The 17,008-nt window shown below is 37.8% G+C and overlaps 3 protein-coding genes and 1 non-coding gene across 8 annotated transcripts; 1 reads left to right on the plus strand and 3 right to left on the minus strand.

Moving 5' to 3' along the window:
- Nucleotides 1–3,601: 3,601 nt before the first annotated feature.
- On the minus strand, nucleotides 3,602–4,599 carry LOC133872915 (calcium-binding allergen Bet v 3-like). The gene has a single exon (XM_062310570.1). It carries the CDS (start codon nucleotides 4,392–4,394, stop codon nucleotides 3,780–3,782), a length of 615 nt encoding a protein of 204 aa, XP_062166554.1. The 5' UTR covers nucleotides 4,395–4,599; the 3' UTR covers nucleotides 3,602–3,779.
- Nucleotides 4,600–8,211: 3,612 nt separating this feature from the next.
- On the plus strand, nucleotides 8,212–11,113 carry LOC133873708 (unknown protein 1-like). Of its 4 annotated transcripts, none has more exons than XM_062311455.1 (3): nucleotides 8,212–8,463; nucleotides 8,623–9,427; nucleotides 10,323–11,113. In XM_062311455.1, exon 2 carries the CDS (start codon nucleotides 8,681–8,683, stop codon nucleotides 9,380–9,382), a length of 702 nt encoding a protein of 233 aa, XP_062167439.1. In that variant the 5' UTR covers nucleotides 8,212–8,463; nucleotides 8,623–8,680; the 3' UTR covers nucleotides 9,383–9,427; nucleotides 10,323–11,113. The 4 variants fall into 4 exon arrangements, with proteins under 4 accessions (XP_062167439.1, XP_062167438.1, XP_062167437.1 ...); XM_062311454.1 differs by having other exon boundaries at nucleotides 10,351–11,113; XM_062311453.1 differs by lacking the exon at nucleotides 10,323–11,113 and having other exon boundaries at nucleotides 8,623–9,586.
- An 857-nt stretch (nucleotides 11,114–11,970) lies between these two features.
- LOC133873634 (late embryogenesis abundant protein At1g64065-like) lies at nucleotides 11,971–15,952 on the minus strand. Of its 2 annotated transcripts, none has more exons than XM_062311364.1 (2): nucleotides 15,209–15,952; nucleotides 11,971–12,166 (listed from the first exon to the last, which is right to left on the minus strand). In XM_062311364.1, the coding sequence occupies exon 1, from the start codon at nucleotides 15,823–15,825 to the stop codon at nucleotides 15,229–15,231; it is 597 nt and encodes a 198-aa protein (XP_062167348.1). In that variant the 5' UTR covers nucleotides 15,826–15,952; the 3' UTR covers nucleotides 11,971–12,166; nucleotides 15,209–15,228. The 2 variants fall into 2 exon arrangements, with proteins under 2 accessions (XP_062167348.1, XP_062167347.1); XM_062311363.1 differs by having other exon boundaries at nucleotides 15,220–15,941.
- LOC133874416 (small nucleolar RNA Z247) lies at nucleotides 14,041–14,179 on the minus strand. The gene has a single exon (XR_009901277.1). It is a non-coding gene; the product is annotated as a small nucleolar RNA Z247 (small nucleolar RNA).
- Nucleotides 15,953–17,008: the final 1,056 nt, after the last annotated feature.

The following is a 17,008-nucleotide window of genomic DNA, read 5'->3' on the forward strand; positions in this document are numbered from 1 at the left end:
GTCTAATTAAGATTATTGGAATGCTTTATTTTCTCGTTGAACCACAGCCCACGGGACTACTCTACTCTAAACTCTCAAGTCTCAAGGTGGTCCAACCTTTGATTCTAAGCATGCGCGTGCACAACAGTGTCTGCTCCAGAAATTTTTGTTGCCTTCTGCTCCGCCCATTTATATAATATATATATATATATATATATATATATATATATATTCAAACAAGTACTTTCTCAATTCTCACAACTCACACAACTCACAAGTGACAATGACGTAGGAACCCACCCACATATATATATATATATATATATATATATATATATATATATATATATATATATATTTACTTTCACATTTTATGGAATGCTATAATTATAATGGCTGATTTAATAAATGTTACGTTAATTTATAAACGTAATAAATATTATGAAGACGATTATACGTAACAAATCACATTATAAATATCATATAAACTATCTCATCAAATTTGCAAGAGACTTGTAGAAATGAAAAAGAAAGTTGAAATCAATCGCATTTTGTTTCACCCGATGCCCAAATAATAATGGAGGGTGAAATAAAATTAAAATCAAAATCAAAATCAAATATTGGTTATGTTTTGCAAGCCTTTCTTTTTTTTTTTCTTTTTTTTTTTTATCTAATTTCTTTTTTTTAAAAAAAAAAATAGAAAACCAATTTCTTCGTATTACCAAACAATTGTCTTAACTTTTTTTTCACAAAAAATAAAAATAAAATTCTATGCTCTTTTAGCCTTTATATTTATCAATTAATTTTCCCTCTCTCCTCTCACAACTCTTTACCTAACCCACCTTAATTAGACAGAGTATGCAGGGTTTGCACGTGAACTTTTGATGTTTTGACATTGACAACAATCTACTTTTCTAGAAGCGTACGTACGTTGTGGTTTCATATTGTAAGAAATTAAAAGTATTTGGGAATAAATAATTTGATTTAATTTAAAAAGATTGTTCCGCTTTTCCTAGGGCGCTGAATAAGAAAATTAACTCTATAATGGGTAGATTTTGGTAGGGACATATGGAGAATACTCACAGCATTCCTTGAATGACCTGGGATGGGAAAAAGTAATAGATGTGGTGGTATAGGCTTTAGGGAACTTAATAGCTTCAATGTTGCCCTTTTGGCTAAACAAGGTTGGCAACTGGTTATGAACTCGAATTCCTTAGCTACCAGGGTCCTCAAGGAGAAATACTTTTCTGATAGTACATTTTTATCTGCAACCATGGGGAGTCGACCTTCTTACATGTGAAGAAGTATTTGGAATGCCCGATCGTTACTTAAGGAAGGTTTAATGTGGCGTATTGGGGATGGGGCTTCGGTGAAGATCTGGGGCGACAAATAGATACCTAATACTAGTTCTCATCAACTAGCTGTTCCTACTATTCCACCATTGGCAGAAAGTAAAGTGCAGATGCTGATGCTGATTGATAGAGATAGCAATTGGTGGAATATATATTTGTTGGAGCAACTTTTTCCCCGGTAGATTGTTGAGCACATTTGCTAGATTCCTATAGCACCCCGTTCAGCTGAGGACCGCATGATCTGGTCAGGTTCTCCTAATGGCCAGTTTAGTGTGCGGAGTGCATACCATATGGAGGTGGCTAGGAGTTCCAGAGGTCTTGCTAGTTGTTCCAATCCCACAATGAATAGTACTCATGGTTTGACTCCAGACTAAAAGCAGAGGTTTCCACTACTTGTGAAATCAATTCACACAAGGAATATTACTGAAGAAGAAACATTTGAAGATATATATGCACAAGTTGTTTGATTTCTTTCTCTTTGAATTAAGCGGCATGCTGCCAGGCAGATATATATGTACAAATCTTGGGTCCTCTATCTAATATATATATATATATATATTAGAATCATATATTGATAATAATTTGAGAAATAATTGGAATGTTATAAAGTAATGAACCATCCCCCTATCAAGGACGATGCTACTTAGGAAAGGGAAATTATATCATTGTTTCCCCGATCGGAAGATTACAGTACCCGGCAATTGATGCAAACTGCCAATGATATGATTAAGCAAAATTGGCAACATCTATCTATCTGCTGTATCATGCCATTAATTATCAAGACTGATTTGAAAAACTATTCTAATTATAATTCAAATTAATCCCTTGATTTGAGGGACCTAATTACACTTTGGATTGTGGTTATGTATATTATATAAACCAGGAATTGTGTCTCCAACTATCTATCTATCTGCTACCACCTGGGCCTACACTTTCCATTAATTTTAATTTAATCCCTAAAACTGAGGACTTTGTTTGGTGCCGTTTCAAGGTTAATTTATAGCAACCAAAACAACTTTTATATATATATGGATGTGTTATTTCTACATCAACTCTACACCAAGACACATTGGGTGTAGGACTCATTTATATGGTACCCACATGCATAGGTCCTACACTTTACGTGTCTTAGTATAGAGTTGATGTAGGGTAATGTGATGTAAAAAACTCATTTCCCATATATATACACTATTAATTTAATAGACTTTTATTAGTCTTATATTACTGTCATACAATTGAGATGTTTCTAGCTATGGCCCAATAAGTCATGTGATGGGTGCAAAAATTTTGAATTGACTTTTATGAGTAATGCTATAAGGAAGGTATGTGTCTTCCTTATGTCGTTCCAAAATTGAGGACGCATGGAAAACATGGGTCTCTTTCTTGCATTACTCGACTTCTCTAGCTTTCCAACAAAAAGAGACAGAGATGTTAGAGAATAGAGATGGTGTCCAAGATGATGAGAGTAATTCGCCGATATAATTATGAGGGGGAATATTAATTATGCTAAAATTAAGACTTTAAAGTGGTTTTTAAAATTATAATTTGATGAAAATCTAATAACGATCTATATATCATGCGTGCACGAGTAATTCTATAAGTTTCTCGTGTGTTATTTTTGTATCACTCCTTAATTTTAGCATTACTCATCATACATCTAATGGTAATTTTAAAAATTATATCAATTTTAAAATTACTAAAAAAAAAATTAAATATTTCGTTTTAGAATTACTCATATCAGGAATTAATGTTGAAAGGCAAGTATATGCATAAATGAGTTGCTTTCCAATATGAACTCCGTGGAGATCGAGGAGAATTGAAATGTTAGGGCCCATAACCTTTTGGGATGATGGACGACTCATTTTGTAATATTTTCGGCCCATCACCATATCTTCTACACGTGTATCTACGACTTTTCTAACTCATGCGGGATATGTTCATCCTCTTCTTTACGCCTTTTGTCAACGGGAAATCATTCCAGAAGCTGGAAAAGGTCTTGAGGATTGACTGACTATTCAAAAGTCGATTTTCGTTTTATTCTAATCGTACGCCATACGCGTGCGTGTCAAGTAAGGTTGAATCTTCAAAGGAATTTTGTCAAAAAATGCCGGTGGCAGGAATGTCGGATTTCGGGTGGTACGTTGAATATTTACGCGGGAGTTTAATTAATAACTTCCTCGTTAGATAGATTTTATAAAGGTAAGCGGTGAATATAATATAATTAGATTCAAATTCATAATCTTTAGCGTTAAGGATGCATGAAGGTAACATTATATTAATTAATCATGTATTAACCAAAGATCGAGGAAAAGATGCAGATCGATCGATCGAGTACAGAATAAAGATACACTAATTAAAGAAGATGATAAATAATGACGAAGAAAATCAACGATAAAATGCAAACTCGTGCTCAAACATTGCTAATGAAGGAGATCGAATGATGATATATCAAGAGCTCCGCACGAGAACGCTACGCATCATATCCTTGAATTCAAAGAAATCAACCCGGCCATCTCGGTTGCGGTCAACCGAGACGATCATCTTCTCAACTCTGTCAATCTCGTTCCCTTCAGAGAATCCCAGCTTCCCCAGTACCATCTGCAGTTCTTTGGCCGATATGTACCCATCCCCGTCCTCGTCGAATACCTTGAACGCCTCCGAAAGATCTGATTCCTCCTGTGACAATATGCTCTTTGTCTCCGCCTCCTTACCTCCTGCTTCTGCTGCGGCTTCATCATCGCCGCCGCCGTTCCCAAAGTAGGTGTCGTTTAGGGACTGGTGCAGTGATATGAAGTCTTCGAATTGAAGGCCGATGTTGCCCTGTCGAATGAACGATTTGACGGTGAAGTCGAGGTCGGAGAGGTCGGTTTCCAAGCCAAGAAGGTTCAGGGCTCGGTTAAGTTCATCGACGGTGATGATGCCATCGCTGTTCTTGTCAAAGAGATCGAATATGCGGCGGAGGCGGAGGGTATTCAAACTCTCGCAGCGGAGGCGGAAGGAGGAGGCGTTCTTGGAGAGGCTGCGCTTGCGATGAGTACTACTTGCAAGCCCTGCTTTTTCCATGGCTTCTGATCGATCTCCTCTGTTCAGAAGACCGTGGAAGTGGGACAGGGCGGGCTTGCAGCAACTTACCAATTAAGGAATTCGAAATGAATAAGGCTGTTGGATGTTTGTCTAAGTAGAGTTAGCTGCTATGTTATATGGGATGATGCGTGTTTGGCGGGCGTTGGGGACGTCCAGTTTGTTTGGACCACAGACTCGTTCCCTGTACGTGTTTAATTTGTTCTACTTCCAGACGTTGCAATATATATTTATATTGCAGCGTGCCCAATGACCGGCCAAGTACGTGTAGGCTCGTCGATTTTGACAATTGAATTTCTCAAAGTCAAACTAGCTTGCTACCATAAGAATGGACCGCCGCCTGTAAATTACGACTACTTGTCCCCAACGGCTTCTGGTTTGGATGGATTAATGCGGGTATGCAATTCCGATGATTCGAGCCAATAATTTGAAATGAACGGTTTAGATTAAACCACATCAGTAATTAAATAATTGAAAAAAAAAAAGAAAAAAAAGCTACTGGATGGTCAAATCACCTCTCTCTCTCTCTCTCTCTCTCTTTCTCACCCTCTTTATGGCGGTCTGCTATTCCAAAGTTGTGATTGAGTGGGTCAACAATTTCAAGAGTGTACTCCTTACCACCACTTCGATACCACGCTTTCACCTTTTGAAGGTCGTGGCCAGCCACTTAAGGGTGCGATTGGGGTTGGCTGGCCGCCCACCTTGTCACCTTATGAGAGTGGTGGTAGCCATCCCATAATTAGGGTGGGAGCACCACTTTCAATGACTCAATGGATGGTTACCTCTAAAAGGCTTGAAGGATGGTTGACACACCATCCTCAAAGATTTGATGGCGATCGCACCACTCCTATTGACTTAGGGGGTGGCCTTAAGCCCTTCAAAAGTTTTTAATAGGTGATGAGACAATACTTAAGAGTACTAGCAGCAGATTCCCAACTATTTTTCTTATATTTAAGGAACAAAACTACTTTTTGCTTCCCTATAAAAAAATACCCCACAATAGATTCTCTTACTTTTCCCTATATCAATTAAATATTATTTTTTTACTCTTATTTTATTCTTTTTCTCTCTTTCCTACTTTTTCTCTCTTCACTATATCAATTAATTATTCTTCTTTTATATTAAAATAATACATAGGGAATGAATAGTAGACATGTATACATTGAGAATCACTATTCATTCCCAATCCCCTCATCTAAATATAGGGCATCTGCTGTGGGAGGTTTTTTGATGTTTTTCATTAAATTTTCCCTAAATATAGGGAAGGGAACCAATATAGGGTAACTGTTACTAGTGCTCTAAGAGTTCTGAAATGGTACGACAACTCGATGAAGTGGCCAACCACCACTCTCAAAGGGCGAGGGTGTGGTCGACCATATCCTTAGGTATTGGACCACCCATTAGCTTCTTTGTTTTAGGATCATTTGAATTAAAATTGCAAAAACCCTGTAGGATAATTAAATTAGCTCACCACTTGGGGTACTGTGTAATCAGCATGCTATTTTAATTCATCATACAAAACTCACTATTTTCCTATTAATTATCACTCTTTTTCTCTTTAAGATTTTTTTTTTTTTTTTTTTTTTTAACTGAAGCAATTAAGAAATATGGGTGCTTCGCGTTTTGGACGGCCGGACGGATGACAAAGGTCCTTTAAAATAGAGAGAAAAAGTCATAAAAAAAAAAAAAATAATCAGCCCCCGCGGGTATTAAAAAAGCCTTCCATGCTTAAATTAGTATGATATTCCGAGAGACAAAAAGGAATAGAGAGAGGGAGAGAATGTGTTTGTACATGGGATGTTTGCCCTTTTTTATAGGGGGGCTCTATAAAGGTGGTCTCTTATATGTTTATCACGTGCAGACTTATGCCTTCCAATTATTTTTCGCATAGTGGGGTGTTGGTGTTTGAGTTGGCTTTAGACCTATGTATTGTATAACTAATGGGTATTTTTGTTAATTTGTTTTGAAAATTGTTAATTTTTTTGTTTGGAAAAATATTTTTACATATGAGAAATGATTCTTTACCACTTAAATATACAACTTTTCACCACCTTGTCTATGTGGTAAGGTGGTCCCCCACTTTATTTTATTTTTTAAAAATAAAAAAACTCTAAAGTTAGTAGGGGACCACCTTGCCACATAGACAAGGTGGTGAAAAGTTGTATATTTAGGTGGTAGTGAATCATTACTCTTTACATATTCAGAAACTCATGAATTTTCAAAAAAAAAGAAAAAAGAAACTCACGAATTGTTCTTTTTTCTTTTACTTGAAAGTTTGTATTTATTTTCCTAACAAATGGTTTTCATGATTGGGTTTAATTTGAGGTATACTTATTATAAAATAAGAGATTTCCAAAATTTGAAATTATTAGGGGCATGTTTGGGTGTTGTTTTATTTTTAACCTTTTTTTCTTTTTTTTTTTGAGTTTATGTTTGGGATGTCTTTTACCCCCAACTCAAAATTTTCAACCCAAGTCAAAATAAAATAAATTAAAAAGCAATAAAAAAATTGAGGGGTGGCAAAACAATACAACAATTAAAATTTAGAGTTAATTTTTTTTTCAAATATATTCAATTTAATTCACATTCCTAAACATCTTTTTCTATTTTTGTTTTATATTATCTAAACCATCTAAATATAATTTAAAAAAACGATTTTTTTTTTTTTTGGGTGATATTCTTAACTTTGAATACATTTGTGAATAGAGAGCTGCTACAGGTACAAAGGGAAGCTTACAAAAAAATTTACAAATTGACGTAGAATGTGATGTGGCATTCCACATCAGAGTTTACAAACTTAAAGCCTCTTTTATATACTTGACGTTAGAGTTCACGGGCAAAGGAAAGAAAGATCCTGCAGGTTCACCAAAAAAGAGAGATTCGGCAGGTTCACGGGGTGGCCGAAAACCATGCACACCAACGACCTCGCCATATCCAGTTGAGAACCTAGATCTGGCCGGAAACCCACACACACTGGCGTGGGTTTGAGAAATCCGGCCTAAACCTCGACGACCTCGCCAGATCCGACCAGAGATCCGGCTGAGCATCGAGCGTCCATCCCGAACCCAAATCCGTCCTCATCGTCGTTGTTGTTCTTGTTGTCTTTGACGTTGTCGAAGACCAGTTCGGTGGTGGGTAACGTGGGTTGAGCCAGAAACTGGTGAGAGAGACGAGGCGGTTGGCCAGAGAGGGTGCAGTCTCGGAGCAGTGAGTGAGGTAATGGAAATGGAAATGGAAATGGGTTTGGTTGGTCTGGCCGGCCGGCCGGTGAGGAGGGAGAGAGAGTGTCGGAGAGGATCTGATTTTTTTTTTTTTTTTTAAAAAAAGTTTAAACGTTATTTTTTTCAATTAATAAAATGACACATAAGATGCCATGTCAATGTGTAAACTTCTCTTTTTAAAAGTTTTTAAATAACTTTAGCATTTTCCTTTTGAATATAAAGATTTTATGAGAGAAAGTTACGATTCATCAATTTTTTGGAATGTGTGACTCCTAAATCCTGAATATGATCCTTTGAATGCTTGCTCCATGAACGACTTGTAAGGGTCTAATTACTTTTCACACAATAAGGCTGATTGAGTAGGCCTTAGACATATATTTATTGTAACAACAACAAAGTAATTATTTTGTTAAATTAAGTACATACTTTGGTCGTATTTAAGACGAGCATACCCAATTGGGAAGTAATGATCTTATCCATAGTCTGAATCAAATAATGATCCAACGGCGCAAGAGGCGAGTGTATAAGATATGGGACTGTCCGAGAGTTCAGATGCAAAGACATCCTCGTACATGCACTAATGCACAAGCACAACAGTCGCACACGGACCGTTTCGAGTTTAGAAGTTAAGACTAAGAAGAATCCCTAAACAGACACCTCTATTTGCTGCTCTCTGTGTTCGTCTCATCGCCGCTGCCACCATTTTGGGGGAAAGGAATCCCCTCCGGTTAAAACTCAGGTATTGTATTATCATTATCACTCTCATTATTCAGAAGCCAGAAGCGAGAGGCTTCCGGGATTCTTCAAATCTTTGCTCTGCCGTCTCAAACGTAAGGATTCCTTTCTAGATTTTATTTCCTTTGTATCTCAGATTTCCTTCCGGATTTTCTCATTTGATGGAAATTTCTTGTTCTTTTTTTATCTCTACTCTTTTGTTTTGTATGTAGTAGCGATTAATTTGTAATTATGTTGACAGTATTTTTGTTTAGTTTGTAGAGAAAGAAAAATAGCTGAAACTTGATTTAGATTTCACCTCATCCTTTTCGTATGTCAGTTGGTATTTGCATGAGACTGATGGAGGATTCAGAAGCTTTTGCTGACAAATCTAAGAAACGGGAATGCCAGAAATCTTCGGTTAAATCGGATGAGCCGGCGGCGGTGCTTGTTTCGATGGGTCCTATCACTCCCGATTCCGCCAGAGATATTGGGGATTTCCCAATTGATTTCAAATCACCAATCACATTGCTTAATAATAATAAGGTGGCTTCCTTTGAACCTAACGGCGACAGAGACAGAGATGATGGAGACCAATTTGTTTGTATCGGCAGCCCTCGGACGCCCAAGGATGATGTGTTCGACCCATTTGCGCCAGGTCCTGACGACTTGGCCTTGGCTCCCTTCTGCAATAAGTACCTCCATGTGTCCAAGGGCATTATTGCACGCCGCCTCAATTTTGATTTTTCTTCCATCGGAACTCTGGAGGAGGAGGAAGCTGGTGCGCAGTCCCTTTCGGATGAAGAGATGTTAGAATCGGTTTATGAGAATCTGTTAGAAGTTATAGTCTCAAAGCAGACCGAGGGTCTTCTCTCTGGGATTTCACATGTTGATTGCGTTTCTGATGGGTGTAAAACACCTCCGTCGGCGCCACGATTAAGTGGAGTTGCTGATACTTGTCCTGGGGCTCCTACGAAGCCCACTGGGAAACCAAGGAAAATTGATTTGGGGTTATGCAGAAAGCTTGATTTCTGACTTCAATGGCCTCTGGTTGGATTATATATGAAACAAACAGCACTGGTAACTTATCTTTCATAGATGTATAATGTGCTAGTTCTTAAAGAAAGAATATGTTTGAATAGGAAAAGAACTGTCTGATCGAGTTTAGACTGTAGTAGTCTCATTGTATAGCCATTTCTTACATTGATTTTATGTTAGAATCAGCAAAAGCCTTCCGCTCTTCTTCTGCCAAACATGATGTCTACATCCTATCCTATCTGTAACATCTCTGTTTCTCAGATAACTGCATGTCATGGTGAAGGTTCATTATTAAAAATGCCTGATTAGATTTTGAAGTTGGTTGATATTAGTCACCGAACTGCTGCGATGAATAACTATAAATAAATGTGTCTTGCTTATGTTGCTACATCCTTAATGTTCTATAGTTTCTACCACTCTAACATCATTTTCAATAAATTGGATGTCCTTAATCTTCCACTTTGTTCCTGGGATTCCTATCTCAGCTGCTTCTATGTTTACCTTACTTTTGTTGAGCAAGATGTTTGGGGAGTACTAATATTGCATAGTTGTAAGAAAATATAACCTCGAAGAAAATGCTTGAAGGAAATGGGGAGAAATCTGATGTGGGGCGTCTTGTAATTGTGTAGGACTTCTGGATTGTTTTGGTTATTCTGTAAATAGTTTAACATCTTGTGCGATGAGATTTTAGTGTTACTAGTAAGCATCGTTCTTAGGTTTCACCATTTTGAATCTTGAATCATTTTTCTCTACTATCTTTTAGCCAAGAAAGAATAAGCTTTTCTCTCTATCTATCTCCACCATGCTACAAAGTGAATCCAGCCTGATTAAATTTAAGATAATATATGGCTTCTCTACACCGTTTGCCAAGTATATCTAAAACAACTTACATCTTCATACGAAGCGTACAAACCTAACAAAAATATTGCTTCAACAGAGAGTTAACCATCTGAATTGCCTTCCAGTATTTTGGGTACCCGTCTTCTTTGATGATGCCAAGGCCTTTGAAGAGAAAAGATTTCCCCCACCGAAGCGCTTCATTCTTTCAAAGCTTAGTCTTTTCCTTGCAAGTTTGCCTGCTGATGGTCATTTTTAGAACAGCAATGGTCAGTTGGCACTCAGATACAGCAACAGCATGTCTTTTGAAAATTCCCAAGAAGGAGATCCTGCCCGGAATTCTAGTATGTGTTTCCATGACGAGATCGCCACCTAGTACATCATTGATCAAACCTGTCAAGTTGGACGCTATCTCGTCCACCTCCATCGTGAGGCTGCAAGAAACTGTTGCGGAGCCCCTTGCAGGAATCAAACCCGGATAGATATCGGCCTCTCCCACCTGCTTTCCTTGGTAAAACAGGAGACTCTTGCCTTGCCCATGCTTGAAGCTGGCGCGGTTTCGGTTCTTGACGAGGAGCTTGATGTCAAGGGTGAGGTTGAGTTCAACCCGAATGACAGGGAATGAGACACGAGGAGCAACACCTTCAGCGGCTGCAGAGAGGAGTTGGATCCTGGGTGGTTTGTACTTAAAGACAGTCAGGGCTAAAATCAGGGCGATTGCAAACAGCAGAATGAGCAAGACAAGCGCAGCCCACCCTGCTACAATTAGACACCGGCGTCTTTTCATTTGTTTTGTGTTCATGGGGACTCTTTCCCTTCCCCCACTTGTAATTGTACTGCTGCTATTGTTTCCGGGGTCCATGGGGACTTGGTCGTTCTTCTTTTCCGCCATCTCTGGTATCATTCAGTTCCAAAATCCTTCAATAATAGGATGTATCAATCGTTGAGGCACAAAGTAAAGATGTGGTGGGGAAACAACATAGACGCATTTAGTAATGTAGGTGGGAAAGTAGTAGGCCTTTTAAGTGCTTGGTCATCCTTGGTATCATTCCAACGGCCATGAAAGACGAGAACGAGAACGATAACAAGAATGAGAACGAGAAAGAGTTTTATCATTCTCTTCCGTTTCAAGACGTCGAAAATATGATGGGTCGTTGAGGCGTTGTGGGAAAATTCTAATGGAATAGCATTTAGTAATACGGATGGGAAATCTACGCCTTTAAATGCTTTGGAACCCCCCCCCCCCCCCCCCCCCCCCACCTATTTGAGTAAAGTGCTACCATCCATCCATAAAGGAAGCTATCCAGGTAGGTTGGGGTTAGGGTCCTTAATTTAGCACACTTAATTGAATAAAGCTAATTTCCAACTACCAACGCCACTTATCTCAGCTTATGCCCTTACATTAATTTGTTTCCGCCCACTTTTCGCTTCACATCATTAAATGTAGGGCATACAATTTTCTACAACGATATGTGAATAAACTCAACAAAAAAAAAAAATTAATTTGATTTATTTAATTAAATGAGTCAAATTAAAATTGACCTATATAATCTTATAATTATGTCTTGATATAATTTGGACTCATCACACAATATTTAGAACAAATAATTTTTTATACGAATTGCAAACTAAAAACTAAATTAGTGAGAAATAGTTGAAAAGTTACACCTATTTTATTAAATGAGTCGAGTTAAAATTAACCTCTATAATCTAATATTCAACCCTAAACTTATATATGCAAAGACAAATTTTCACCACGAATCAAACCACACACATGTATATGTATGTGTCACTTGAATCCTCCAATATATTATTTACATCATCAAACCCAGTTTTCAATATTCCCATGCTTTATTATAATCATAAACGTATTCTCTCTTCTCACGGTTCTTTATGCACTCGGCCACTTCCTTGCCGAAGCTCCATGGATGCTTCATCTCAGACCTGCAAAGGACGAAATCGAAGAAGAAAATGAAGAAATTGCAAATGAAAACGAGAGAAATTTTCCTTTCAAACAAAAAAAGGACCACATATCACAGAAGTTAAGAGAAAGACAAAAAAAAAAAAAAGTTGTTTCTTTTTCTACCTCCGGCCATGTCTACATAGATATTGCACTGTGAATGGATTCAGAGCCCCAAAAAAACCCTTGTTGCAACCCCATTAAAGAAAGACGAGACAGAAAGAACAAGAAAAAGATGAGAGAAAGAAGACGGAGAGAAAAAAAAAAAAAAAAAAAAAGAAGTAAAAAAATATTATTTTAATGATATAAGAAAATATTAAGGGAATGTATTATGGGATGTATTTTGATAGGGAAATAAAAAGTAATTTGGTTCCCTAAATTTAGGAAAAATAGTTAGGTGTAAGCTGGAATGCTCTAAGAAGTGCCAACGCCACCTAAGCCAAGGCCCAGTTGGGCAAAAGGGTTCGTCCTTCCTTTGCTGGCATAACCGACTCCAACCAATTCGGCGTGAACTCCTTTTATGAACTGTATTTGATGCTTGAAGGCATCTCCTAGAGTTGTGCCAAATTTGTGCCGACTCAGTGAACAACCTTCATTGCTGACACCTGATTTGCTTTGACCAAGGATCCATAATAACTGCATATTATGCAGAACAGAGCTAATAGAATCTTACCATATTAATGTGTCTCCTATGGGAGTTAGATTTTTAGTTAGGCGGATTTTATAAGTGGTCTCTCACAATCATATGCTCGAATTCTCTCAAATTCGAGCAAATCATTTAAGAGGATCATGATCTTGTGATATTGGGACTATGGAGTATAGCACATCTGGATCTGTAACTAGTGTGGAAGCGGAATAATTCCTTAAATTCTTAACAGCAGATCTATATGAATATCCATCTACTATATTGGTGCACCTGTACAAAAATAGCTTCAATTTTTTACTGGGTCATATATCTTACTTTAAGCAAATTTTTCAAAACCAAAAGAATGATAGACAGGAGGTATGAAGAGATATGCTAAAAGGAGGCTTTGAACACCCATCTTGAGCAATATGCAAAGAAGAAGATGATATTCAAGTGCAGAGATGATGAAAACTTATGATTTATTCATTCAATAGGATCACATTTTTGAAGTGGTTTCTTCTTTGCTTTTATGTTTTTAGTTAAATGTAATTTTACTAAAAGAAGGTCTCGAACATCTTCTATGAACATCAATTTATTCCCAACCATACGGCAGAAATTATTCACTGCCCTGTATAAATCTGAAAGATCCCCCTTATCCATTTTCCTTTGCAATCATTTCTAACAGGGTTTTTACTCCACTTGTTCATGTTTTGTTGTGCTTTGAAGCACATGTCAACTTGATGAATGGAAAAAGTTTTCCGGAAAAACCTATCAACATTCACCAGTTTGTTGACATCTCTTCTTCCGAGCCAGAAGGTGCAACACCATATTGAAGAATTAAGCACAGCCTTCTCTGACATCGTTTTCATTGCCTTGACTAAGTATCCCAAATCCTAAATATTCAAACATGTGCAGCACCTTAGCAGCTATTGATACCACGTAAGCAGCCATGGAGTTTTGTTCATCATCCTGAAATGAGTGATCAAAACGGGAATAGCACTTCAGTGCCATGTGTCCGTGTTTTCCACATACCTGACACAGAGGACAAGCATTTGAGGAAGAAGACTGATGAGTGGGTGGAGGCCCACGCCACACCCCCTTCCTCTGGAGAGTGAGGAATAGAAGTTGCCTCTGCCAATGGTGGAGTTAGAGCCGCTGCCGTTATTTGTCTTTGTGACAATGTTTGCGGAAGGAAAGCCGATGTCGACAGCAGGGGTGTGTTGTTCAAGCGAGACTCAAAAGTCAGAAGATGACCATAGAGCTCCTCAAGCAATATTGGATCAATTCTGGCTGTCACAGTGGTGACAAAAGAATCATACTCTGAGCTAAGCCCAGCCAAGATGTAAGAGACCACTTCACAATCAGTGAGTGGTTTATCAATAGTTAGTAGCCAAGGTATTTGCAAATTCTTTTATCTTTTGAAAATAATCTGCAATAGAAAGACTCTCTTTCTTGAAGGTGGTGAGTTGTACCCTGAGGTGCATAATTCGGCCTTGTGATTGGCCTTTAACATTTTCTCTAAGGCTTCCCAAAGAGCCCGAGAAGTGGATTGGCATACTACTTGAGTGAGTATTGACTCTCAATGAAGAAATTAGGACACCGAGGATCATTTGATCCTGTTTTCGCCATTGATGAAATGCTGGATTTGGAACCAAATTGGATGAGGAGCCAGTGAATGTTGTTGTTGGTGGTGGGATACTGCCATCCACATAACAAAGGATATCATAACCTACCCAGATAAGGAGTTACCTGGAGTTTCCACACAAGATAATTTGTCTGTGTGTTTGGTTTGGACGGAATGTTGGAGAGAAACAACAGCCATGGTGGAAGATGATGATGCGGGAGGAGTAGTCATGAGGATCGGTTGAAAAAAAAAAATGACAGTGGTCAATGGAGAGGCTCTGATACCATAAAGAAACAATTGCTATCTAGCTTTTAGGATGTTGCCCATGATTCGTGGGTTCAGTCTCGCTTTCAGGAAATTTCCCATGATTTTTGGGATCCAACGTGCTGTTAGGACTGAGATGTTGACCAGCTTCAATATCTTTAGAAATGGGATTTGATGATTTGTTTATTCTATTTGAATCTCTTAGTGAACAAGTAATCTCAATCTTCAATAATAGTTTATTGACTATGATCACAAATAAAAAGAACTAAACCAAAATTCACTGTACACAAAATCAAGTAGATGATGCAATCCGCTTATATTATATTTAATGTTTGAAATTGAATCAAATGCTCAAACTCAAGAATTAATCAGAAAAGATTTTGTTCGGGAAATTTTATTTGAAAGGTTTGTTACTAAGTCAAAGCGTATCTGCCATGTCTAGCAACAGTATAAATAAAACACTTTAATCCAACCAAAAAAAGAAAAAAAGATAAAAGAAAAAGATTTAAGTACCGTGTACTTACAAGTAGTAGCTAAAATTTTGTCTTATACTTGCATTGTTGATCGCCAATAGTTCGATTGGAGATATAGATGTTGAAATCACAGGATGAGGAAGTATCGGCGTGAATCTTGAAAAAAAGGATTTTGACTTTGCCGGAAAGTTTGACGAAGGTGTTGAAGGGCAGGACACCGGAGGTGACATCAGAGAAAATATTGGAGCTGGAGAGCAAGCGGTCGGCCATGACGGTGAGCGTCAGGTTCAAGTGCTCGGTCCCGCCGGCGGTTATATCTCCGGCCAGAAGTGGAAGTTCGCCGACGAGGTCGCCTCTGTAGTTGAGGAGGGCGGTGGAGTTTTGGTACTTGAAGCCCACCTTGTTAGGGTTGTGGATGGAGATATCCACTCCGAGAGTGACGTTCAAGTACACTTTGACCTTGGCAATGTCCAGAGATACGTCCAGATCCTCGATGCTCAGGTTGTCGTAAGAGGTCACGGGACGCTTGGACTTGAACACCGTGAACGCTAGTATTACCATCAGTATCACTATCCCGACGAGGCTCCCTATCACCGCTATACAACACGTCTTTCTGCGCTTCCCAGATGGTTTCCCCGCTTTTCCCTCCACCTCCATCCTTTTCGTTACTAGAATTCAAATTCTTTCCGGCAAAATACTCTTCCCTTCCAATATATAAAGACACAGGGAGGCTCTGGCTCAGGCTAAGGCTATAATAGCTAGATGTCGTCACTCCTCAGCTAGGGCGGCCGCGCTTTGAGCCCACGCTAGCTTTGTACGGTTCCGGCCTTGTGGGCTTGGATAGGTTGGGCTAAGAACTTTATAACATTTTATTAAATTAATAAGGAAATAAATTGAATCGTAATCTGATTGGACCCATAATTCCTTTTAAAATTAGGTGGAAAGGAAACGTGACTGAGCTTGGGCGCGAGATATTTATTTTTTGTACGATGGAGATTTAACCGGCATTAATCTAGATGCTATATGGTTAAGCCGTTCAAATCTCAATGCTTGATTTATTCGGACTAGTGGGGCCACGGGCTTGTTTAATTCTTATCGTCAATGGAGTGAGATTTTACGAAAGAAATCACAAATACTCACCGAACCAAATTGGATGTATGGACCCCTGAATGTTTTCGTCGATTAATTAGGATATAATTAGAGTTTTTTATAATCACTTATAGATCTAAGTTAATAAGATATTAATGTGAAACATAACACTAATAAAATATGTACCTTTATAATTAACACACTCAAACATAATTAGACTAAAAGGGAGATCGCATAGGTTATGACCTCCTCCCACTTTTAAAAAGTTTTATATAAGAGTAATGTAATGTTAAATACTACACCTTTATTTTACGTTTGGCCCACTATGATATTATCAATTTATTATTGAATTTTTTTCTTTTAATAATGGAATATCTAAATGATAAATTTGACAATGTGACATAGCATAGTAGGATAGTAATGGAATAATAATTTTGTATACAATATTACTTTTTATATAAATATGCTTTGGTATACAACTTTGTGTCAAAAAAAAATTTAATTTGGCTCTTGCCCTTTTAAAAGAGCAGTCCAAAAAATTAAATGCACAAACAAACGTTATGGCCTTATAAAACGCAGTTCATATGAATTTGGTCTATATTTACTCTAGAATCGATGATATTTGTCGATCAGTAAACAATTTTTATCACCAATGTCATAACAAATAATAATTGAAAATAGGACTATTACATTATGAGCATAGTATATGCTATAAAACATTCAAACTTTCAAGAATTATCAATTTTTTTTT

This window comes from Alnus glutinosa, chromosome 7, assembly GCF_958979055.1.
Source record: "Alnus glutinosa chromosome 7, dhAlnGlut1.1, whole genome shotgun sequence".
NCBI classification, from domain to species: domain Eukaryota; kingdom Viridiplantae; phylum Streptophyta; class Magnoliopsida; order Fagales; family Betulaceae; genus Alnus; species Alnus glutinosa.

Coding starts and splice junctions, on each gene's coding strand:
- LOC133872915 (XM_062310570.1), bottom strand. CDS start 4,394: ATGGAAAAAGCAGGGCTTGCAAGTAGTACTCATCGCAAGCGCAGCCTC.
- LOC133873708 (XM_062311455.1), top strand. CDS start 8,681: ATGTCAGTTGGTATTTGCATGAGACTGATGGAGGATTCAGAAGCTTTT.
- LOC133873634 (XM_062311364.1), bottom strand. CDS start 15,825: ATGGAGGTGGAGGGAAAAGCGGGGAAACCATCTGGGAAGCGCAGAAAG.